The 25,497-nt window shown below is 37.4% G+C and overlaps 1 protein-coding gene and 1 non-coding gene across 5 annotated transcripts; both read right to left on the bottom strand.

Moving 5' to 3' along the window:
• Positions 1-2,432: 2,432 nt before the first annotated feature.
• IFI44L (interferon induced protein 44 like) lies at positions 2,433-25,271 on the bottom strand. 4 transcript variants are annotated; one of them, XR_007154941.1, is made up of 9 exons: positions 25,150-25,271; positions 16,869-17,358; positions 16,293-16,341; positions 15,139-15,334; positions 11,300-11,452; positions 8,375-8,546; positions 3,869-3,969; positions 3,371-3,472; positions 2,433-2,621 (listed from the first exon to the last, which is right to left on the bottom strand). XR_007154941.1 is itself a non-coding variant. In XM_047872038.1 (9 exons), the coding sequence occupies exons 2-9, from the start codon at positions 17,344-17,346 to the stop codon at positions 2,599-2,601; spliced, it is 1,344 nt and encodes a 447-aa protein (XP_047727994.1). In that variant the 5' UTR covers positions 17,347-17,358; positions 25,150-25,271; the 3' UTR covers positions 2,433-2,598. The 4 variants fall into 4 exon arrangements, 3 of the variants coding, with proteins under 3 accessions (XP_047727994.1, XP_047727995.1, XP_047727996.1); XM_047872038.1 differs by having other exon boundaries at positions 3,371-3,542; XM_047872039.1 differs by lacking the exons at positions 16,293-16,341; positions 16,869-17,358; positions 25,150-25,271 and adding an exon at positions 11,860-11,918 and having other exon boundaries at positions 3,371-3,542; positions 15,139-15,238.
• Positions 10,108-10,214, bottom strand: LOC125174131 (U6 spliceosomal RNA). The gene has a single exon (XR_007155263.1). It is a non-coding gene; the product is annotated as a U6 spliceosomal RNA (small nuclear RNA).
• Positions 25,272-25,497: the final 226 nt, after the last annotated feature.

The raw sequence follows: 25,497 nt of genomic DNA on the forward strand, positions 1-25,497 counted from the left end.
AACATCAGAAAAAAACATTGTGATTGGCATGCAAGTTTCCATCTTGCTTAAATTGGTGGCAAAACTTAGATCTTAAATCTACTGTCCTCCATTAATAGGCTCAGAGATTCATCACCTTGGGATGGGATTTGGGAACTTCCAAATTCCCACAGCTTTTAGGAATACCATGAAGGCTTCAACCAGCTTTGCTATCAAGTAGTGACTTTAGCATTAAAATGAGTTCTGTCACTTCAAGATGATTACTCTTCAGCTGGTCTCTGAAGCATCTGGGGCTTACTTGAGTCTCTCAATTTCGCCATATTAGATATGGACGGCCTTTAAAATTTTTTTTAATGTTTATTTATTTTTTAGAGAAAGAGAGACAGAGCATGAGCAGGGAAGGGGCAGAGAGATAGGAACACAGAATCTGAAGCAGGTGCCAGGCTCTGAGGTGTCATCACAGAGCCCGACATGGGGCTTAAACTCACGAACGGTGAGATCATGACCTAAGCTGAAGTCAGATGCTTAGTCGACTGAGCCACCCAGGAGCCCCTGGGCCTGCCTTTTTTATGAAGAAGCAACATGATAATCTTTAAAATTAGCTTTCTAAAAGAGACACAGGCTTACACATCACCTACCATAACGACTCTTGGTATTTTATTAAGGTGGATGCTGGGTGAATTTGTATAATGCTACAAACTTCTGTCAGAAACAGCCACCTTTACTTACTTTCCAGTTTTATTATGATATAATTGTATAAATATACTCTTACATATAGATAACAAACAGTGTTGCTAGAGAGGAGGTGGATGGGGCGATGCATTAACTGGGTGATGGGGGTTAAAGAGGGCACTTGTGATGAGCACTGGGTGATGTATGGAAGTGATGCATCACTAAACTCTACTCCTGAAATTACTAGTACACTATATGTTAACTAACTGGAATTCAATAAAAGCTTGAAACTACAAAAAAAGTAACCAAAATTAAAATTGAAAAAATATATAAAGAAATAAGACTCAGGAAAGTTGATTGTTTCAGACTTCATGGGTTAGTCAAGAATCAGTGGATTTTAATACTAAATAAATAAATTAAAATCCCCAGGGGAAAAAAATATAATTAATATATAACATTGTGTAAGTTTAAGGTGTTCAGTGTAATGATTTGATACATGTATATATTGCAACTGGTTACCACAATAAGGTTAGTTAAAACATCCATTGCCTCAAATAATTACCTTTTTTGCACATGTGGTGAGAACATTTAAGATGTACTCTCCTAGCAACTTTCCAGTATAAAATCCTGCACTGTTAAGTCTCTGTTTATCTCTCTTGATCTCTCCATTACTCTTCTTCCTTTCAGGGTCCCCATCTCCTTCATGAGGTATCCCACACTACCCTTCAAACAGAGTAAGGAAGTTCCATCTTGAATATACTTCTGCATGTAGCAAAACCTTCCTCTGACCAGACTTTTGCTGACTCCACGTGAAGATTGATGAGTTATGGCCCTATAGTCAGTAAAGGACAATGGTGGGTCTTCAATCACCTTCAGTCTTCTACCCAATTACAGCTGTGGCTTGTTTGTATCGTGACTACATGGAAACGAACACATACTACTCTTTGGACCCGTTGCTCCCTACGTCCATGTCGTAACTATCCCGGCTGGAACTCTTTGTTCCCAACATCGACTTCTGGCTATACTCCTCAATATCTGTCACCATCCTCCTCCTCTGTCTCTTTTAAAGATACCATCCATCTCTTGCTCTGAATCATGCTACCAAACATTCATTTGAGCACCACTTCACCTGTAGCTTTGCTTCAGGAAATAGTTGTTTTTCCACAACTATCCCTAAGGAATTCTTGCCATGATAATACCCAGGACTTCCCAAAGAAGACAGTAATTCTGACTAAAAGTATATTCGACTACTTTAATATAGGTAACTACTGAATCAAAGCATATCATCTGAAAAATACTAAGAAATTTGGAGAAGAGAGTTAGGGTTTTATGGAAGAAAAAAACCTAAAACCTGTCTTCAGAAATTCTTTTTTTATTTATTGCTAGTCCTAACTTCACAGCTACCCAGAGGAATTTAGAATCATTTGGGAATACCTGTATAAGACAACCTTCTTGAGGTGCCTGGGTGGCTCAGTCCATTAGTGCTGGACTTTAGCTCAGGTCATGATCTCATGGTTGGTGGGTTTGAGCCCTGAGTCGGGCTCTGTGCTGACAGCTCAGAGCATGGAGCCTGTTTGGGATTCTGTGTCTCCCTCACTCTCTACCCCTCCCCCACTCATGCTCTTTCTCTTTCTGTCTCTCAAAAATAAATAAACATAAAAAAATTTTTTAAAGACAACCTTCTTATTGCCTTGCACTACTAAGTAGCCTCATTTGATCACTCTACTTGGGAGACATGGCTAGGATGGTTTGGAATTCAATTAATGAAAATCAGGCATGAGTTCATTAAAGGAACAAGCTTTGTTTTTGTTTGTTTGTTTTTCACAGAAATAGCACGTAAGTCCTTAAGAAATATTTGCTTTTTTTAATTCCCTTAAATTCATATCTTCATCCAGAGATAAATGAAACATTCTCCCTCCTTTATGTCCATTTCTTGTCTCTGGCATTTCATTTTCTTCCAGCCTTCTTCCCTGTAAGGAGGAAAAATTTAAGTACATGTTATCACTCTGGGGAAGTTGGGAGGGATGCATAATGGCAAACATGCTTACTCCCTGTCAGGCACTGTGCTAAACTCTGTCATACAAACGTGCGTAAAATCCAAACCCTGCTTCTTGAAGAACTCACAATCTATTTAGGGAACTAAACATCCATGTAATCATGTTTAAACTATTTTTCAATGTATTAGTACTCACATAGAGCTTTAAATACAGAGCTATAGACAAATACATAAGGAGACAGTTAATTTTGCTGGGGAGGTTTAAAAGGTGTCACAGAAATTAAAATCATAAATAGTGCAGGAATCCAGAGGGTGGTCTGCAGTGGGGCATATCTTGGCCCACCAGTGCTCAGGATTGGCCTTTCAGCTTGAGGTCCTAGAAGAAACTGTCAGTTAGATGCTGTCAGGGACTGAAGGTGAAACATGAGTGAAAGCAGAAGTCATAAAGAGGCTGTCAGCAGAGACTGACTCTAACCAGGGCATGCCAATCCAGGTTTGGGCCAAGTATCAGAATCAAAGCAACTGATGTCACATGTAAAGCTGAACACTCCTACAATTTTACCTGAAAACAAAAGGAAAAGAATAGAAACAAAGCACATATCTTAACATGGTTGTCAGGTCTAGAGCAACCAAGTGGGCACCAGCCGCCCAATAAGGTAGAACTCAGGGATTTTCAAAAAATACCAACTCTTTATGACAAGAGTGGAAAAGGGGCCAGATTACCTGTTTCAAGAGGCAAATCCTCTAAAATGTCATCCACTATCCGTAACATCTGCCTCAGGACAAACAGGATCAGAGTGTCCTTTAAAGGGTCCAGCTCCAACTCTGATGCATAATTTTCAACCATAAAGATATTATAAATAGGAATATCTAGCATTTTGCTGACTTTTATTATCTGTGGAAAAATTATTAAGCATAACTCATATCTGAAAAAGGACTAAATTCAAATATAATTCAAGAAAGAAACTGAAAAAGCAATAGCTTGATAAATTATCTTCTGAATATAATTATAATGCAGATAATTATTATTTTAAAGTAGGACATAAACTTGAATTAATCAGACAATTGATCCACTTCTTCATTTGCCTGTTCACATTTGTAGTGTGAACACACACACACACACACACACACACACACACTCACACACCCATACACCCCCCCCACACACACACACAATATAACACTATTACAATAATGCCTGGTTAGAAATATATTCTTTACCTGGCTTTGGGATGTCATAGAATTATTCATGTTTAAAAAGTTGTCTTGAAGAATTTCACTGCACTTATCAATTTTAGTAAGCAAGACCACAAGTGCTGTACCTATATCAAAGAGATAAATCAGTGATTTTGTATCATAAACAGTAACGTGTCAACAAGGCAATTCAGTATGTGTGAAAGCAACTCTCTGTGGGGTGAATATTTAGAGAATGAAATGTCCCCAGTAAATGTCAATATGGAACCTGAAGTTCTTCTAATAGGAGAAATGATCTTTTCTTCCAAAGTGAGATATAATTTCTAAATGCAACTGAATTCACACTATGTTGCAATCATCTACCATTCCAAATAGTGTGTTTTAAAGTGATAAGGTGGGGTGGGGGGCAGGGTGGTTGCTGGATATTGAAGAGCAAAAAAGACCCCAGAAAGTGAAGATTGTGTGAGAGTATTTGTAAAAACAAAGCACACTGATTTCACAGTTCTACTAAGGACTTCTTGCCCTCTCCCAATCAGCAGCTAACCGAATCAAAAGCCTTTTTACTAACACCTGCTTCCCCAGGAAAAAATATTATAAAACTAAGATTTCCAAATGCCATTCAAGAATGTCCCTGAGGTTCTTTACAAGAGCTTTCAGTATTTTCCCCTTACGTGAATCATATATATGAGTCATATATATGATATAGATATTCCCTCTCTACCCGCTTTGTTGAGTTTTTATCATAAGTGGATGTTGAGCTTGTCAAATGATTTTTCTGCATCTATTGATATGATTTTATCCATCATTTTGTTAATGTAGTGTATCACATTGATTGATATGTGAATGTTGAATCATCCTTACATCTCTGGAATTAATCCCACTTGTTTATTGTATATGATTCTTTTAATCTATCATTGAATTCAGTTTGCTAATATTTTGTTGAAGATTTTTATGTTTCTGCTTATTAGGAATATTAGCCTGTAATATTCTTTTCTTGTGGTGTTCTTGCCTGGTTTTGATATCAGGGTAATGCTTATCTTCTAAAATGAGTTTGAAAGAGTTCCCTCCTCTTCTACTTTTTGGAATAGTTTGAGAAGGATTGCTATTAATTCTTATTTGAATGTTCAGTAGAATCCACCAGTGATGCCATCTGTTTCTAGACTTTTGTCTGTTGGGAGTTTTTTGATTACTGATTCAATATCCTTCCTCATATTTGGTCTGTCAAGATTTGCTATTTCTTCATGATTCATGAAGGATACATGATTCATGAAGGATACAACAGAAGGTTGTATGCTTCTAGGAATTTATCCATTTCTTCTAATTTTGTTTGTGTATAATTGTTCATCGTAGTCTCTTATGATAATTTGTGTTACTGTGATATCAGTTGTAATATCTCATTTCTGGTTGTGTTTATTTGGGTCTTTTTTTTTCCTGGAATTCAGTGAAAGGACTCCCACTTCTGGACCAAATGGAGCCAATATACTTTTCCCTATTCTTCCTTCTAAATACAACTAGAAACACTAGACATTATTTATAAATCAAACACAAACATTGAAATGTGGAGAGAATAACAAAATAACAGAAATCAGCTAAGGACCACAGGATCCAACGAAAAATATGGTGGTGAGTTCTCTAGGCTTTCTTTTTACTTCAAATAGCCTATATTGGCTGCTGGAGAAGTGCACAACTAAGGAATGCTAATTGGAACTGGTGAAAAGAAAGGGAAAGAAAGGAACAAAAGGGAAAAAGAGGGAAAGGAAGAAAGGGAAGGGGAGGGGAGGGGAGGGGAGGGGAGGGGAGGGAAGGGAAGGGAAGGGAAGGGAAGGAAAGGGAAGGGAAGGGAAGGGGTCCCTCCCCTCTAAAAACCAGAAAAAAAGAAAGCTGATTATATACAAATCAAGAAGATGAAAGAAACCCTAAGGAGCAGAAATCAAAGAACAAACTAAAAACAGAAAAACAATTTAAAACATAAATGAAACAAAAACATGGTTCCTTGAAAAGAACAATAAAATTGACAAACCTTTAGAAATAGTGACAGAGAAAAACAAAAGAAAAGACACAAATCACCAATATCAGGAAGGTCACAGAGATATCCCTACAGACCCTACAGATGTAAAATGAATAATAAGGAAATGCTATGAACAATTCTATCCACATAAATTTGACAACTTAGATGGAATGAAATGAATTAAAGTCTACAAACTATCCCAACTCACCTAATATGACATAGATTAATAGCTTGGTAACTATTTTAAAATTAAATTTTTGGTTTGTTAAAAACCCCTGAAAAAGAAATCTCCAGACTCAGATGATTTCAATGGAAAACTCTACCAAACATTTACAGAGAAATTAACACCAATTCTTCACAATCCTTTCAAGAAAATGGAAGAGGAACACTTCCCAACTCATTTTATGAAGCCAGTGTTACCCTGACACCAAAACCTGACAAAGCATCAGGAAAAAAAAAATATGAATCAATATCCTTCACTAATTTTTAATAAAATATTATCAAATAGGATTTGGCAATATATGAAAAAATATGTTTCATAATACATGGGATTTATTCTAAGGAGACAAGACTGGCTCAAGATTCAAAAATCAATGTAACCCATCATATTAAGAAGATAAAGAGGAAAATTTTTTCATGATTATATCAATCTATGGAGAAAAATTATTTGATCAAATTCAACATCCATTCAGGACAAGAAGGAAAAAAAACTCAGAAAACTGGGAATAAAGAACCTCCTCAAATTGACAAAGCACAACTGTAAAAAAAAAAAAAAAAAAAAAAAAATATATATATATATATATATATATATATATATATATATGGCTAATATCATAATGGTGAAACACTGAATACTTTCCCCATAAGATCAAAACACCACAAGGGTATGTGCTCTCACCACTGATATTCAACACAGTACTGGAACTTCTAGCCAGAAAAATATGACAAGAAATGGAAATTAAAGGCATACAGATTAAAAACAAAATTATCCCTATTTAAGATGGTATGAAAATCCCAAGGAATAAAAAAAAAACTTTTGTAGAACTAATAGGTGAGTTCAGCAAGGTCACAAGAAACAAGATTGACATACAAAATTCTATTGTAAATTGATGTACCAGGAATAAGCATCTGGCAGCCAAAATTCAAATATGATATCATTTTTTAAAAATTAAATACATAGGTATAAATTTAATAAACCACGTGCAGGACTTGAATGTCAAAAACTGTGGAGAACTTGTGAAAGAAATCAAAGATCTCAATAAATGGAGAGACATATTATGTTCATGGATTGGAAGACTCAGTAGAGTAAAGATGTCAATTCTCCCCAAAATTTATACATGTGGTTAATGTTATACATGTGGTTAATGTTATACATGTGGTTAATGTAATTATACATGTGGTTAATGTAATGTAATTACAAGCAAGATTTTTTGTAGAAATAGACAAGGTAATTCTAAAATTCCCATGGAGGATGAGTTAAAGATGGCAACATAAGAAGACCCTGACCTCATTTCTGCCTATGGACACAACAAATTTACAGCTACGTATGGAATCACTGTCCTCTGAAAAGGACCTAAGAACTAGAAGACTAGCATGTCCACAACAAAAAAACACAAAAGTAGTGCATCCAGAAGGGTATGAGAGGCAGAGACACTGCCCAGGATCCCACTCCAGATGCAGTGACCTCACAATCAGGTGGGATCCAAAAAAATACAAACTCTTTCTCAAGGGAATGAAGGGACTGTGCCCCACATCAGGCACCCCAATGCTGGGGGCTGACACCAGAAAGACAAAATGTCTGGTCTTGAAAAACAATGGGGATTAAGACCAGGGGAATCACAGAATTATAAACAACACAGATCCCAATCTTAAAGGGCCCCACACAAACCCAGTCGCCCTGACATCCAGTGAGAAAGCAACAGACTGAAAAGCACCCAGACCATAAATGAGGGTGACTCACTTAACTACTTTTAAATCTACAAATGTGATAAAACAACACAGGGCTACACACACACACACACACACACACACACATAACAGTGGCAATTTTCTGGTTTTGATCTTCCTGGTCAGGTCAAGTAATATGAGGAGGTGACTTGCCTATCAAGCCACTGGAAAATCACACGTGACAAAAAAATATGTAAATGATCTCTGTCTGCTGTTGCCAGTAACCAATCTAGGACTCAGGAAATTCGGTAAAGGGTCCATAGGACCTCTCTGTATGCTCGTTGCAATTTCCTGTGAATCTATAATTATTTCAAAATAAAAGGTGTTTTAATTTTTTTAATGTTTTAATTTATTTTTGAGAGACAGAGAGAGACAGAGCACGAGTGGGGAAGGGGCAGAGGGAGACAGAATTTAAAGCAAGCTCCAGGCTCTGAGCTGTCAGCACAGAGCCTGACTTGGGGCTCAAACATACAAACTGCAAGATCATGACCTGAGCGGAAGTCGAACACTTACCCAAGTGAGCCACCCAAGTGCCCCTCAAAATACAAGTTTCTTTTAATAAGGACAATGAGACTCACCACAGTTTAAGACCTCTTTTTGAACTTCTTTGAACTTTGCCACCTCCTTAGAGGTGATAGAACTGATAGAGTTGATATCTAAGACATAGGCCACACAGTGAATCTTGTCCTTCAGTGACGGAGAGGCGATGAACATAGGATGGTCTGGCGTAATTGATTTATGGGGGCTAAACTGTTATAGAAACGTAAGGTCACATTTAGAAAGTCTTTGCTGACTTCATTAAAACACATCCATGCTTGAAATGCGACTACCACTAACCTCCAACCCAAAACTTTCCTCCCCCTAGCCACTTTTTCCCCAGGTTAATTAGTAATCCCCCTTCCATACTTCCTCTCCACTATGAGTGTAATGTTATTATATCTTTCGTATAGAAAAACCACTTCATTGTTTTGGCAAAAATTATAAGTATCCATACTTTACATTATCCATAATGGAACTATTTCAGAAAAATGCAAACAATGTTTGTTTAAAAAGTTAACTTCAGAGGCTCCTGGGTCACTCAGCTAGGTGAGTGTTCCACTCTTGATTTCAGCTCAGGTCATAATCTCATGGTCTTTTAGGTGGAGCCCCACAGTTGGGCTCCACACTGACAGGATGGAGCCTGCTTGGGATTCTCTCTCTCTCCTTCTCCCTCTGCTCCTACCCTACTCCTGTGTGCACGAGTGCTCACGCACACACGCTCTCTCTCAAAATAAATAAATAAATATATTTTTTAAAAAGCTAATTTCAAATCCCAGTCTCCAGAAAAAAAAATGACCATTGACATTGGTTACACATCATTTAAGACTTTAAATATTTTGCATACTTAAATGGACTAATGAATAGAGGAGAAAAACGGAGGGGGGATGGGAAATGCCATTTAAAATAAAATGCCATAGGGGGCACCTGGGTGGCTCAGTCCATTAAGCCTCAGACTTCAGCTCAGGTCATGATCTTGCAAGTTTGTGAGTTCGACCCCCACATCAGGCTCTCTGCTGTCAACACCAAACCCACTTCAGATCCTCTGTCTCCCTGTCTCTGCCACTCCCCTGCTCACACACTCTCTCAGAAATAAAATAAACATTCAAAATAAAATAAAATAAAATAAAATAAAATAAAATAAAATGCTATAGGAGTGCTTGTTCAGCTCATTCAGAAGAGCATGAAATTAGGGGTGCCTGTGTGGCTTAGTCAGTTCAGCATCTGACTTCAGCTCAGGTCATGATGTCACAGCTCATGAGTTCGAGCCCCACGTCAGGCTCTGTGCTGACAGCTCAGAGCTGGAGTCTGCTTCAGATTCTGTGTCTTCGTCTCTCTCTCTCTCTCTCTCTGCCCCTCCCCAGCTCGAGCTCTGTCTCTCTCTCTCTCTCAAAACTAAATAAACATTAAAAAAAACAAAAAAAAAGAGCACACAACTTGATTTCAGGGTCATGAGTTCGAGCCCCATGTTGGGTGTAGAGATTACTAAAAAAAATTAATTAAAAAAAATAAAATAACATAATTTCTTTAATTTTACAGGAGAAAAAGAAACTAAAGAGAAACAGAAGAAAAATCCCAAATTCCAAGTTAACATCTTCATACCAAGAATGATAATCTTTCTAGGATTAAGAAAATAGATTTAAAACTACAGTACAGGGCTAGGTTCATTATTTTTTTTTCGAATAATATCAAATAACTTTATTTCCCTCTGTGCTTTTCTAGTAATTTTTTTCAATATATGAAATTTATTATCAAATTGGTTTCCATACAACAAAAAAATATGGAACACTTCACGAATTTGCGTGTCATCCTTGCGCAGGGGCCATGCTAATCTTCTCTGTATCGTTCCAATTTTAGTATATGTGCTGCCGAAGCGAGCACAGGTTCATTATTTTTTAACTATATGTTCAATGCTGAACTGAGTAGATTGCCTCTCTGTTGTGAACAACAAAGGTGTTAGTAGGCTCACAAGTTCTCCAATCTCTCTGCTCTGTTCCACCTCCTTATATCTTATGTTTCCGTAAATTTGAGGATGAGAATTACGTTCCTAGTTAACTATGTGTTTCAATTAGCATAGCATCTGTAACAAAATAGGTTTTTAATAATGCTTTTTTTAATATATGAGTCCATAGTTAAGGTTTCCAACCAAGCACAACTGAGCGGCAACAGAAGTCACGTTTAGAAATTGAGGCTGATTGTATCACACCCAATGCCTAAAAGAAAGGTGATAATAATGGTTGACTTTTTGAGCATTTAAAGTACATTCTCTCATTTATCTTTGCAGGCACTCTACAAAATGGGCTTTATTATTACCTACATTTCACACATAAAAAAGTAAGACTTGCAGAGACATATATGTAACTTCATTATGAGTACACATCTAATTACTGGCAAAGCCAACCTTTGGATGTAGGTATTTAGGTAGCATTTAAGTGGTGAAATGTAAGTACTTATAGTATAACAATATCACACTTAAACAAAAAGTGGTTAAATGTTCCAATATTTTGTCTAAGTGATCAAAAAAGTGCATGAGGTTAAACTATTACTTTTCTACTTATTTTACATTATTGTAAAGAGTGATATAGGAACAATCTTTTCCTGAACGTTTTCTGAAATTTGTATAAGTAAAATACTGCTTTTGACTGTATTTCTTTCTTTTGAGATTACCTTATTTTTTTAAGTAATCTTTGTGCCCAATGTGGGGCTCAAAATCATGACCCTGAGTTCAAGAGCCTTAAGTTCTACCAACTGAACCAATCAGGCACCCCAGCCTATATTTTTTAATGCCATAGAAAATAAGTTCTTCTACTTTACTTATATGAATATTTATTCATTTAAAAGTAGAGTAGTGTTGGTTGATGTTGAAAATACCTTATAACAGTTGAAATTGCCTTATAGGGTAAAAATTTAACAAAGAGCATTGATGGAAATGATTTGAAAGGTTTTCGAGATTGGAGAATTCTTACCTCATACCTGTCTGACACACAGCCTTTTAAGATGTGGGGTATATCATCCACACACAATCCTACTCCCTCTTCCTCATGTAGCCCCATGGAGTCACACAACATAAATGGCAGATATTTGCCATCTTTCCCATCTTTAACGGAATAAATCCTATACTATAAAACAAAGTATATCAAATGTAAAAATTCGTTCTTCAACAAGCATTCAAGACATGACAATAGGAAGAACACAGGGTGGTTAATATCTAACACTGTGGTCCTCAAACATTTTAGTCTCAGGATCACCTGATACTCTTAAAAATTACTGAGAATAAATAAAGAGATCTTTATTTATGTAGATCATATCTACTGACATTTAACATACTAGAAGCTGAAACTGAAATAATTTTAAATATTTCTTAAATCATTTTAAAGTACAATTATGAATTTATTGCATGTTAACCCAAATAACATTTTTACAAAAAAATTACTTTCCAAAAAAATATTAAAAACAGCAGGATCAATTTAGTTTTTACAATGCTCTTTAGTATCTGGATTAATAGAAGATAGCAGAATTCTCATACCTGCCTCTGAATTCAGTCTTTTGTGATAGATCATTTTGGTTGAAGTATATGAAGAAAACCTAGTCTCACGTGTATATATGTAGTAAGAAAAGGAGAGAGTATTTAATTTAACAGCTTTCAGAAAATTGTGGATATTCCTCATTAATAATGCACCAAAGCTCAACAAGTGATCATTTCTCAAAGGTTAGCTGTAATGTGGAATCTGTGATATTTTCATACTCAGTTACATTAAATTCATTGATCTATCCTACACTTTGAATACACTTTGTATCCATGCATGGCTTAGTAACCCAATGCATTTGTTTATTTGAAAATATTGGTTCACTGGCTTACCTAGATCTTCCAAATATTGGCACATTTCCCTGGACAATATTAAAACATCATACTTTTTACTAGCACCGCTAATCTTACCAGATAAGTCTTTAAGTCTTAGGAAGTTATGAAGCTCAAAATGGTGGATACAAGCTGCTCAAAGTTCTAATTTTCTTTAAAACTCAAATGTTACCATTGGCAACAAACATCGTTGGTTGGTTGTTTTTCTTGAAGTGATATGCTCAGTTAGTGCATTTTCCATGAATTTCTACTGAATAGCTACGTATGAATAAGCAAGCCTGCCAATTGTCTTCTCAATTAAAAATGATGTTACCTGAGAAAAGTTCAGCTCACAACTCAATTGCACCAGTGTCTTTGCTCAGCAACCACCACATTTTGGCATGCCTTAGAAACCCTTTATATGTACTTCCCATTTCATCACACAAAATATTAAAATAATGTGTTCTCAAAAGCTGAGTTTAAATAAAATCCATGTTACTTATTCATCAGTTACATTCTTAAGTGAAAGCATTTTGTTTGTTTTTCCTGCAAGCTGAGTGGTAGAAAGGAATACAATGATTACTAACAGTGTTTGGTGCCATTACTTGATTTGTGCAAAGGTGCCAGGCAACAAATAAAACTACATTTGTATGGGGGCGCCTGGGTGGCGCAGTTAAGCGTCCGACTTCAGCCAGGTCACGATCTCTCGGTCCGTGAGCTCGAGCCCCGCGTCAGGCTCTGGGCTGATGGCTCAGAGCCTGGAGCCTGTTTCTGATTCTGTGTCTCCCTCTCTCTCTGCCCCTCCCCCGTTCATGCTGTCTCTCTCTGTCCCAAAAATAAATAAAAACGTTGGAAAAAAAAATTTAAAAAAAAAACTACATTTGTATGATAAGTTCAAATGTCCATACCCTACAAAAAGCAAAACCATCTTAGTATTATTATGAAAATAATGTTAAACTCACAGACCCCATAAAATTCTCTCAGGGACACTCAGGGGTCTACAAACCTCACCTTGGGAAGCTCTGCTTTAACAAATCGTCTTTCCTTAATAAACACACTCAATCTGATACCAAGAGTATTTCTCGGAACCCTGAAAAATCTTTACTGGTCAAATATACTTCCAAATAGGCACAACTATGGAAGATTTAGGCAGAATCACAAAGAAAAATGCTAACTCCGAGATACCAAACAACAATTTGAATCACAATTCTCCCATTCCAACCAGGAAGCAGAGAACCCCTCTATGACCTATAGTAATCTGTAATGAAGTCAAAAGCTCCCATTGGTCCATAAGTCCAATGCCTAGGAGCAATACCACTGGATATTTTGATCTAAGTAAATGGGACTTTACTGGTGCCTCCACTGGAAAGGAATTACACAAAGCAGTAGAGTCACATACTTAAAGTGCACTGTGTAATTTTAGTATCAGTAGGCACATTCATAGTTTTCATTAATCTGTTTCCTTCACAAATTGAGTTCTTCAAAGAGAAGGGTCCCTGAGCAATAAACTCCTGCTTCCTTGGGACGCCCGTGTGTCTCAGTCAGTTAAGCATCTGATTCTTAATTTGGGCTCGGGTCATGATCTCAAGGTTGCTGAGACTGAGCTCTGCTTCAGGCTCTGCACTGTCAGCACAGAGCCTGCTTGAGATCTTTCTCTCTCTCTCTCTCTCTCTCTCTCTCTCTCTCTCTCTCTCTCCTTTCCTCTCTTCTCTCTCTCTCTCAAAATAAGAAATAAATCATTTAAAAAATACATTGTTTCCTTGATAAATATTCTGTCCTGTATTCCTTCAGTTTATATAGTAGTATTTGCATTTCATTTGGACTTCAGGATCTACATCTTCTCTTAAAGTAATGTGAAAAGGAAGGAGATGAATCCTGTCCTGGTGAGTACCTCTACTACAGCATCTATCACAGTGAATAGTACTTATTTGTTTATTATCTACACTGAAATCCCTGAGTAATAAGACCAGTTATTTGTAGTTAGGTCTTTACTGCCAACACAGTATTTAACAGAAACATTTCCATCAATGCTTAGTGTATAGAACTGCTGTTGCCGTATCTTGCTTTGGCTTTTGAGGCTAGACTAATACATCAAGATAAAGCCAGCCAAGTAGATAGAATCTAGCCAACCTCAAGAAATAAAATGTGTTTCTTGAAAATCATACAAAATGCTTTCAGTTATTAAATGTGACACAAAACTAAAATGAGCCACGTCTGTCCGATGCAAAATTTTGTACTGACGGTGCACAGCACATTTCCAATCAGAAGATAACAATATTAGGTTGTAGCAATCCCGGAAAAATACAGTTTAATTATGAAATGTCCTATTCATTCCCCTTAATTTTTTTTGTTTGATTGTATAACATTGAGAAGCACAGAATGGGAGAGTTTTTCCACAATAATTTGTAGGTCTTTGGAGTAACAGTTTTAAAAATGGTATTAGTACTCCTGTTTGTTTACAAATAGGATTGTGTTCACAGGAGCACTGTTAGATTTACCCTTTGAAGGTTGACTCACCAAAGTGAATTGTTGCCTTGCTTTTCATGATCATTTCTTATAAAATGGTTTTGTAAAATGGAAAAGTGTTTCATCATTTTATTACAAAAAAAAGAGAAAAGAATTTCAATCCAGGTAAAACCATACGGGACATAAGTAAAAACACATTTGTTATATAACAGACAAGGACTTACACAAAGTTTTTTTTAAATTTTAGGGTTGTATTCTACAAGTTTAAGCATTCTAAATATAAGTGCTTCTTGCGTGCATAAAAATGAAAAGCCTCTCAGTAAAACACAACTCAATGGAGGCAATTCAGATTCAACTTTTACTCCTGTTTTACATTTGATTTAGCATTTAATTGCTTGTAGGTGAGAAGGTTAACATTCCTAGAGAATGGCAAAGAAATGAACAAATCTAATAATTGTAATCAATAAAACAAAACCCGCAGGAAACCCTTGAGTAACTTACCTGTTCAGTAATGCTGGTGTCATCAGACCCCACTATGGCTTGGCGAGTCAGACGGCCTTGGAAAACAGACTTCACTGAATTGATAAAACTAGACTTTCCAGATCCAACTGGACCCAGCAAGAGAATACAAATTTCTGAAATCACGTCTACTTTGGGCTTGAAGGCTCTGAGCTCTGCTAGAAGCCGATTCCTCTGCCTGTGAAATAACATGCAGAACTTAAAACAGCCACACCCCCAGAGGAACAACAGCACAATTCTCCTGGACCTTTTTTCCTTCCTTTTACAAGTATTTTGTAATTACTTATGTATTATTTGGGTATTAATGCCCATCTCTCATCTGATGTGAAATGGTCTATGGTTACACATTTTGTGCTTGAAGAAAATGCATTTATCTATATCTTAATAAAGCTAAACATTAACCAGCAACCAAATCACTGTTAAACTATTAGCCTTGACAACACAAGTCAGAGAAATATCAGCAACACTGAAGATGTGTGTTATTTCAGTAATAATATTATATTAAGGAGAAATAAAATATATACAATACAGATATTTATAAATTGGGGAAAGGAGGTTTGCTTTTATCTTTTTTATTTTTTTAATGTTTATTTATTTTTGAGACAGAGAGAGACAGAGCATGAATGGGGGAGGGTCAGAGAGAAGGAGACACAGAATCTGAAACAGGCTCCAGGCTCTGAGCTGTCAGCACAGAGCCCGACGCGGGGCTTGAACTCATGAACTGCGAGATCATGACCTGAGCCGAAGTCGGACGCTTAACCGACTGAGCCACCCAGGTGCCCCGGAGGTTTGCTTTTAAAACTTACTGAAATTCCCCCAAAACTTTATTCCCAAGGAAAGGTTTCAAAGGAATTATCTGAAATAGCCATCTAGAAATTTCTGTCTGGAAAACTTTGGATCTAGCCAGCTCAAGTGAAAAAGAAAGTCAAATTGCTGTCAGGTAGATTTTTAAAGGTTCACAGTTGGTAGTCATTCTATTTTTGCTGTTGCTGTAAATTGCCTCAAACATATTATTTAAATAATATTATAATTCATTTTTATCACCCAAGTTATATTTTTTTTATTTTATTATTTAATTTCCAATGTCATTTATAGAAGTGTTCTAAATAAAGTAATAGTCCAAAAACCTAACTTACTTTGAGGCTCTTGTTACCTTGTGCATATAGGTTGTATCATCCTTAATTCCTGTAGGAAATAAACATAGCATAATAAGGTTTTTAACTTGTCTTGCTAAATATGCCAAATCAACCTTTTCAGTGGGGCAGCAAGTCTGCTTATATAAACCAGGGCCGAGCTGTCCAGTTAGGAGTTAGTGTTGGTAACCTAGTGAAGAGAGAAAGGAAAATTACCCCCCTTCTAGGGAGGATAATTAACTCACTCTGCAAACTCTCACATAAGTATACCCAGAGGTCCTAGAGCTGACCCAAAAGGGGTCATATATCAAAACAAACCCCCGCTATCACTCACTTTCCATCTCCATCTCTCCACTTCCACTCCTCAACTGACTCTGTTCAAAGCTGTCTACACCTTCTGGGTAATACATCATAACCTTTATGCTTCCCAGGTTACATTTTGAAGTTTATGAAACAGTAATTTGATGGCATGAAACCTGACTGTTCCTCTCATTTATCCTTGTTCTTGTAGCTCAGTGATGACCAACAAATACAAAGAAAGACTAGAACCAGAATGTAGGATTATCTCATTTAACATACCTTCAACTCGAAAGACTTCATTTTCCAAATAAGTGAGGTCAGAGGAGATATGTACTCCTAATTCAGAGCTTAACGAAGGATGTATAGAAAGTTTGGTTTTGCTTGAATCTATACAGAACATCTCTTGATCAAAGGAACAAAATGTCAGTTGCCCAGAAGCAATTTTCACTTCTGCCTCTAGAACTGCAATTGCCATTTCTGTAGCTTTATTCCTTTGAAATGAAAAACAGAAGGAGGGGATTGGCTCTCTAAACTCTTTACCTGGTGCAGGATAATGCCCAGGTATAAAGACCCCAATAATCTTGTCATAAAAGTAAAGAATTGTTATAGTAGATCCCTGAAGCTGGCACCTATCAAGCAAACTAAAAGTTGTATGTCCATGGACACTAGACTTATGAAGAAGTCTCAAGGAAACGTTTCCAAGCAGCTTTTGCAGACTTTTCTCCTCATTCCATGTCAATCTCGTTGTCACTGCCATGATTTTCTGTATCTGATAGAAAAACAATAATAGGTTGAGAGACTAGTTAGTATACCACAGTGGCTTAAAGTACAGATTTCTGCTTCTTCTAGTTCCAGTGCATTATTTTTTTCTCCGACCCAATTAAAACATGTTGGTTGGGCGCAAACACCCAACTCTGCGCTTCTGCGGAGCCAAACCTCCGGCAGCGGATCTGACTCCCTCCTGCTGCCACAGGGCCCCTCCTGAAGTGGATCACCTAAGGAGAAGCGATCTAAGCCTGCCCCTCCTGCCCCCGAGCACCTTGCCTACCCACCCCAGCTAATACGCCAGATCCCCAGCATCACAAGCCTGGCAGGGTGCAAGTAGCCCAGACGAGCCACACCACCCCACAGTGAATCCCACCCCTAGGAGAGGGGCAGAGAAGGCACACACCAGTCTGACTGTGGCCCCAGCGGTGGGCTGGGGGCAGACATCAGGTCTGACTGCGGCCCCACCCACCAACTCCAGTTATATACCACAGCACAGGGGAAGTGCCCTGCAGGTCCTCACCACGTCAGGGACTATCCAAAATGACCAAGCGGAAGAATTCCCCTCAGAAGAATCTCCAGGAAATAACAACAGCTAATGAGCTGATCAAAAAGGACTTAAATAACATAACAGAAAGTGAATTTAGAATAATAGTCATAAAATTAATCGCTGGGCTTGAAAACAGTATACAGGACAGCAGAGAATCTCTTGCTACAGAGATCAAGGGACTAAGGAACAGTCACGAGGAGCTGAAAAACGCTTTAAACGAAATGCATAACAAAATGGAAACCACCACAGCTCGGCTTGAAGAGGCAGAGGAGAGAATAGGTGAACTAGAAGATAAAGTTATGGAAAAAGAGGAAGCTGAGAAAAAGAGAGATAAAAAAATCCAGGAGTATGAGGGGAAAATTAGAGAATTAAGTGATACACTAAAAAGAAATAATATACGCATAATTGGTATCCCAGAGGAGGAAGAGAGAGGGAAAGGTGCTGAAGGGGTACTTGAAGAAATAATAGCTGAGAACTTCCCTGAACTGGGGAAGGAAAAAGGCATTGAAATCCAAGAGGCACAGAGAACTCCCTTCAGACGTAACTTGAATCGATCTTCTGCACAACATATCATAGTGAAATTGGCAAAATACAAGGATAAAGAGAAAATTCTGAAAGCAGCAAGGGGTAAACGTGCCCTCACATATAAAGGGAGACCTATAAGACTCGTGACTGATCTCTCTTTTGAAACTTGGCAGGCCAGAAAGAATTGGCACGAGATTTTCAGGGTGCTAGACAGAAAAAATATGCAGCCAAGAATCCTTTATCCAGCAAGTCTGTCATTTAGAATAGAAGGAGAGATAAAGGTCTTCCCAAACAAACAAAAACTGAAGGAATTTGTCACCACTAAACCAGCCCTACAAGAGATCCTAAGGGGGACCCTGTGAGACAAAGTCCCAGAGACATCACTATAAGCATAAAACATACAGACATCACAATGACTCTAAACCCGTATCTTTCTATAATAACACTGAATGTAAATGGATTAAATGCGCCAACCAAAAGACATAGGGTATCAGAATGGATAAAAAACCAAGACCCATCTATTTGCTGTCTACAAGAGACTCATTTTAGACCTGAGGACACCTTTAGATTGAGAGTGAGGGGATGGAGAACTATTTATCATGCGACTGGAAGCCAAAAGAAAGCTGGAGTAGCCATACTTATATCAGACAAACTAGACTTTAAATTGAAGGCTGTAACAAGAGATGAAGACATTATATAATAGTTACAGGGTCTATCCATCAGGAAGAGCTAACAATTATAAATGTCTATGCACCGAATACCGGAGCCCCCAAATATATAAAACAATTACTCATAAACATAAGCAACCTTATTGATAAGAATGTGGTAATTGCAGGGGACTTTAACACCCCACTTACAGAAATGGATAGATCATCTAGACACACGGTCAATAAAGAAACAAGGGCCCTGAATGAGACATTGGATCAGATAGACTTGACAGATATATTTAGAACTCTGCATCCCAAAGCAACAGAATATACTTTCTTCTCGAGTGCACATGGAACATTCTCCAAGATAGACCATATACTGGGTCACAAAACAGCCCTTCATAAGTTTACAAGAATTGAAATTATACCATGCTTACTTTCAGACCACAATGCTATGAAGCTTGAAATCAACCACAGAAAAAAGTCTGGAAAACCTCCAAAAGCATGGAGGTTAAAGAACACCCTACTAACGAATGAGTGGGTCAACCAGACAATTAGAGAAGAAATTAAAAAATATATGGAAACAAACGAAAATGAAAATACAACAATCCAAATGCTTTGGGACGCAGCAAAGGCAGTCCTGAGAGGAAAATACATTGCCATCCAGGCCTATCTCAAGAAACAAGAAAAATCCCAAATACAAAATCTAACAGCACACCTAAAGGAACTAGAAGCAGAACAGCAAAGGCAGCCTAAGCCCATCAGAAGAAGAGAAATAATAAAGATCAGAGCAGAAATAAACAATATAGAAACTAAAAAAACTGTAGAGCAGATCAACGAAACCAAGAGTTGGTTTTTTGAAAAAATAAACAAAATTGACAAACCTCTAGCCAGGCTTCTCAAAAAGAAAAGGGAGATGACCCAAATAGATAAAATCATGAATGAAAATGGAATTATTACAACCAATCCCTCAGAGATACAAACAATTATCAGGGAATACTATGAAAAATTATATGCCAACAAATTGGACAACCTGGAAGAAATGGACAAATTCCTGAACACCCACACTCTTCCAAAACTCAATCAGGAGGAAATAGAAAGCTTGAACAGACCCATAACCAGCGAAGAAATTGAATCGGTTATCAAAAATCTCCCAACAAATAAGAGTCCAGGACCAGATGGCTTCCCAGGGGAGTTCTACCAGACGTTTCAAGCAGAGATAATACCTATCCTTCTCAAGCTATTCCAAGAAATAGAAAGGGAAGGAAAACTTCCAGACTCATTCTATGAAGCCAGTATTACTTTGATTCCTAAACCAGACAGAGACCCAGTAAAAAAAGAGAACTACAGGCCAATATCCCTGATGAATATGGAGGCAAAAATTCTCAATAAGATACTAGCAAATCGAATTCAACGGCATATAAAAAGAATTATTCACCATGATCAAGTGGGATTCATTCCTGGAATGCAGGGCTGGTTCAACATTCGCAAATCAATCAACGTGATACATCACATTAACAAAAAAAAAGAGAAGAACCATATGATCCTGTCAATCGATGCAGAAAAGGCCTTCGACAAAATCCAGCACCCTTTCTTAATAAAAACCCTTGAGAAAGTCGGGATAGAAGGAACATACTTAAAGATCATAAAAGCCATTTATGAAAAGCCCACAGCTAACATCATCCTCAACGGGGAAAAACTGAGAGCTTTTTCCCTGAGATCAGGAACACGACAAGGATGCCCACTCTCACCGCTGCTGTTTAACATAGTGCTGGAAGTTCTAGCATCAGCAATCAGACAACAAAAGGAAATCAAGGCATCAAAATTGGCAAAGATGAAGTCAAGCTTTCGCTTTTTGCAGATGACATGATATTATACATGGAAAATCCGATAGACTCCACCAAAAGTCTGCTAGAACTGATACAGGAATTCAGCAAAGTTGCAGGATACAAAATCAATGTACAGAAATCAGTTGCATTCTTATACACTAACAATGAAGCAACAGAAAGACAAATAAAGAAACTGATCCCATTCACAATTGCACCAAGAAGCATAAAATACCTAGGAATAAATCTAACCAAAGATGTAAAGGATCTGTATGCTGAAAACTATAGAAAGCTTATGAAGGAAATTGAAGAAGATTTAAAGAAATGGAAAGACATTCCCTGCTCATGGATTGGAAAAATAAATATTGTCAAAATGTCAATACTACCCAAAGCTATCTACACATTCAATGCAATCCCAATCAAAATTGCACCAGCATTCTTCCTGAAACTAGAACAAGCAATCCTAAAATTCATATGGAACCACAAAAGGCCCCGAATAGCCAAAGGAATTTTGAAGAAGAAGACCAAAGCAGGAGGCATCACAATCCCAGACTTTAGCCTCTACTACAAAGCTGTCATCATCAAGACAGCATGGTATTGGCACCAAAACAGACACATAGACCAATGGAATAGAATAGAAACCCCAGAACTAGACCCACAAACGTATGGCCAACTCATCTTTGACAAAGCAGGAAAGAACATCCAATGGAAAAAAGACAGCCTCTTTAACAAATGGTGCTGGGAGAACTGGACAGCAACATGCAGAAGGTTGAAACTAGACCACTTTCTCACACCATTCACAAAAATAAACTCAAAATGGATAAAGGACCTAAATGTGAGACAGGAAACCATCAAAACCTTAGAGGAGAAAGCAGGAAAAGACCTCTCTGACCTCAGCCGTAGCAATCTCTTACTCGACACATCCCCAAAGGCAAGGGAATTAAAAGCAAAAGTGAATTACTGGGACCTTATGAAGATAAAAAGCTTCTGCATAGCAAAGGAAACAACCAACAAAACTAAAAGGCAACCAACGGAATGGGAAAAGATATTCGCAAATGACATATTGGACAAAGGGCTAGTATCCAAAATCTATAAAGAGCTCACCAAACTCCACACCCAAAAAACAAATAACCCAGTGAAGAAATGGGCAGAAAACATGAATAGACACTTCTCTAAAGAAGACATCCGGATGGCCAACAGGCACATGAAAAGATGTTCAGCGTCACTCCTTATCAGGGAAATACAAATCAAAACCACACTCAGGTATCACCTCACGCCAGTCAGAGTGGCCAAAATGAACAAATCAGGAGACTATAGATGTTGGAGAGGATGTGGAGAAATGGGAACCCTCTTGCACTGTTGGTGGGAATGCAAATTGGTGCAGCCGCTCTGGAAAGCAGTGTGGAGGTTCCTCAGAAAATTAAAAATAGACCTACCCTATGACCCAGCAATAGCACTGCTAGGAATTTATCCAAGGGATACAGGAGTACTGATGCATAGGGCCACTTGTACCCCAATGTTCATAGCAGCACTCTCAACAATAGCCAAATTATGGAAAGAGCCTAAATGTCCATCAACTGATGAATGGATAAAGAAATTGTGGTTTATATACACAATGGAATATTACATGGCAATGAGAAAAAATGAAATATGGCCTTTTGTAGCAACGTGGATGGAACTGGAGAGTGTGATGCTAAGTGAAATAAGCCATACAGAGAAAGACAGATACCATATTGTTTCACTCTTATGTGGATCCTAGAAACTTAACAGGAACCCATGGGGGAGGGGAAGGAAAAAAAAAAAAAAAAAAGAGGTTAGAATGGGAGAGAGCCAAAGCATAAGAGACTTAAAAACTGAGAACAAACTGAGGGTTGATGGGGGGTGGGAGGGAGGAGAGGGTGGGTGATGGGTATTGAGGAGGGCACCTTTTGGGATGAGCACTGGGTGTTGTATGGAAACCAATTTGTCAATAAATTTCATTAAAAAAAAAAATGTTGGTTGGATTACAATGTAAAAAAACAAAACAAACAAACAAAAAACACACACACACACACAAAAAAAAAAAACCAGAGATAGAACAATAGTAGGTAGATATGAAAAAAAAAACCCAGATAATTTAGAAATAAAAAATATCATTAAAATATCATTAAATTTTTTAAGTCAGTAGACAAATGGGCAACTAAATAAAGAATAAAGTAAAATTAAAATTAATAAATTAGAACACAGGTCAGCTAACTTTTTCTTAATGACAGATATAAATATTTTAGGCTTTGTGGAACATACAATCTCTGCCATAATTAACTCAACATTGCCAATGTAATGCAAAAACATAGATGATATGTAAACAAATGGACATGATTATGTGCCAATAAGGTTTTTTTTTTACAAAAACAAGTGGGTGGTACACAGGTCATGGTTTGCCAGCCCATGAATTAGAAGATAGGAAAGGGGAATTTATACATAAAACAGTTCACAGAGCAAGAAATTGAAATATGAGAGGAGTTAATAGACATGGAGGTCCCACAGTGGCAGGATAGACCATGAGTCATCTTTCATGAGCCAATTCTTTCAATTCTTTCAAAAACTAGAACACAGGTTAAACTGTAAATATATATATTTGAAAGCACTGAAGAGATAACAAAGGAGTGAAACTATGTCATTGGCTAAGATTTGGAAAAGAAGTGAAGACGGAGAGGGAAGCTTGGCATTTGGGAGCACGTTTCCCTGAGGAGCATCTGTGAACTTTAGAAGAGGTGCCTGAGATGCTGAGAAGTTAGGCAAAACTTTTGTTAGACTCACAGAGCTAGGGGAATATAGTGCAAGAAAGAGGGTGCGTTGGCAATCTTCCTCCCAAGCTGTGGGCAAGGATTCTGAAGTGCTACAGGGAAGAAAAAAGGGTGGCCTAAAAATGTACAGACCTAATTCCATCTCCTGGTAATTTCAGTCTCTGAGTGGGTTCACATACATGAAGATTGCCTGTGCCTCTAGTTGTAAGGCAGGAGCAAAAACAAATCTTGTCTGGATGAAGAGAACATTTTTCTAGCTTCAAACTATCCCCACAATGTTTTTAGATTTAGTGACTCACATTCATCAGAAACACAAAGCAGGAAATGAAACAACATGATAGAAAACCAAGAGAAAAAGCAAAATACAGAAATAAACCCATACTCTATTAATTTGTTTTGTTTTTCTAGATTCCACATGTAAGGGAAATCAGATGGCACTTTTCTTTCTGACTTATTTCACGTACCATAATACCCTCTAGATCTATCCATGCTATTGCAAATGGCTTATCTCATCTCTTTTTATGGCTGAGTAATATTCCACGGTGCGTGTGTGTGTGTGTGTGTGTGTGTGTACCTCACATCTAATGGAAAAACTGTCTCTAATGGAAAAACTGTCTCTAATGGAAAAGTAGTCAAAGTATATGAAGACATTCACAGATGAGGTAACTCAAATCAACTATAAACACATGAAAAAAATGTTCAACTATTCTAGAAAGAGAGCTGTAAATTAAACAATAATGAGATAGCAGTTTACATCCAACAAGGGGCCAGCAATACCAAGTTGACCCAAATATGGAGATTCAGTAATATTCACATTGTTTTGATGGACATATATCATTTTGAGGAGCAAGCATATTCATGGCAGCTTTGTTTAGGATAAATTAGAAGCCTGGATATACAAATTTTGGCATATTCACACAATGAAATACTAAAGAGCACTGAAGTGACTGAACTAGGCCTATTTGTATCAACCTTAATAAAGCTCAAAAGACTAAGCAAGTTGAGAACAATACACTTAGTATGATAGCATTCATATAAACTGTTAACACAAAGCAATACTAGAGATCATGTTCAGATACAGAGGTATATGTGGCAAAAGCACAAAAACAAGCACAACAATAATTATACCGCAGTCTGGATAATATTTGCCTCTGGCAAGGAAGGGAAGGGAAAGGAGTATAGGAGAGATTCACAGGTAACTTCAACATTATCTGTAATGCTTTTGTTTTTTCAGGAGGAAAAAACTACTCTAATTAGATAAATCATCTTAAGAATCTGATAGAACTTACTCTCTAGCATTCCCTGTATTTAAATTTTTCATTAAAAAACACAACAAATGAAAGAGAAAAGTATGATCATTAGCAGCCATTTCACTCTGAAATTCATTTTCAAAGAAAGGAAAACAGGCAATTTTCTTTACACACAGCTAGGAAGCATCAGATGGCAAAAAAAATCACTTACCTGGTTTTAAGAGTTGGATGAAGCTTAAATGTAGTCTTAGCTGGATCCAGCAGCCACAGTTTGGAGACAGAAGGTTCTGCCGAGATCTGTGGCATCTGTGTTTGAAAGAAAGGAAAGTGAAACTCAGCAGCAATCAGTGGCCAGCATGAGAACGTCATTATGTTTCTTTTTCCTTGTTAGAGAGGAAGAGACAGAGAAAAGGAAAAAGAAACTAAGATTTCTGCCAAACCCATGAGAAAGATCTTTGGTCCCCTCTGTAGCCCACATGTAGGCACTCAGGAAATGATAATTAATAAAAACTGCAATAAAACCAATAGCCAACATTTCTGCACATTTTACTATGTGCTT

Source organism: Prionailurus viverrinus, chromosome C1, assembly GCF_022837055.1.
Source record: "Prionailurus viverrinus isolate Anna chromosome C1, UM_Priviv_1.0, whole genome shotgun sequence".
In the NCBI taxonomy this organism is placed as follows: Eukaryota; Metazoa; Chordata; class Mammalia; order Carnivora; family Felidae; genus Prionailurus; species Prionailurus viverrinus.

Coding starts and splice junctions, on each gene's coding strand:
- IFI44L (XM_047872038.1), bottom strand. CDS start 17,346: ATGGCAGTGACAACGAGATTGACATGGAATGAGGAGAAAAGTCTGCAA. Junction 15,335..16,292: donor AAGGTAACAAGAGCCTCAAA/GTAAGTTAGGTT, acceptor GTTATTTCACAG/GCAGAGGAATCGGCTTCTAG. Junction 3,970..8,374: donor AAAAGAGGTCTTAAACTGTG/GTGAGTCTCATT, acceptor TCTTTGATATAG/GTACAGCACTTGTGGTCTTG.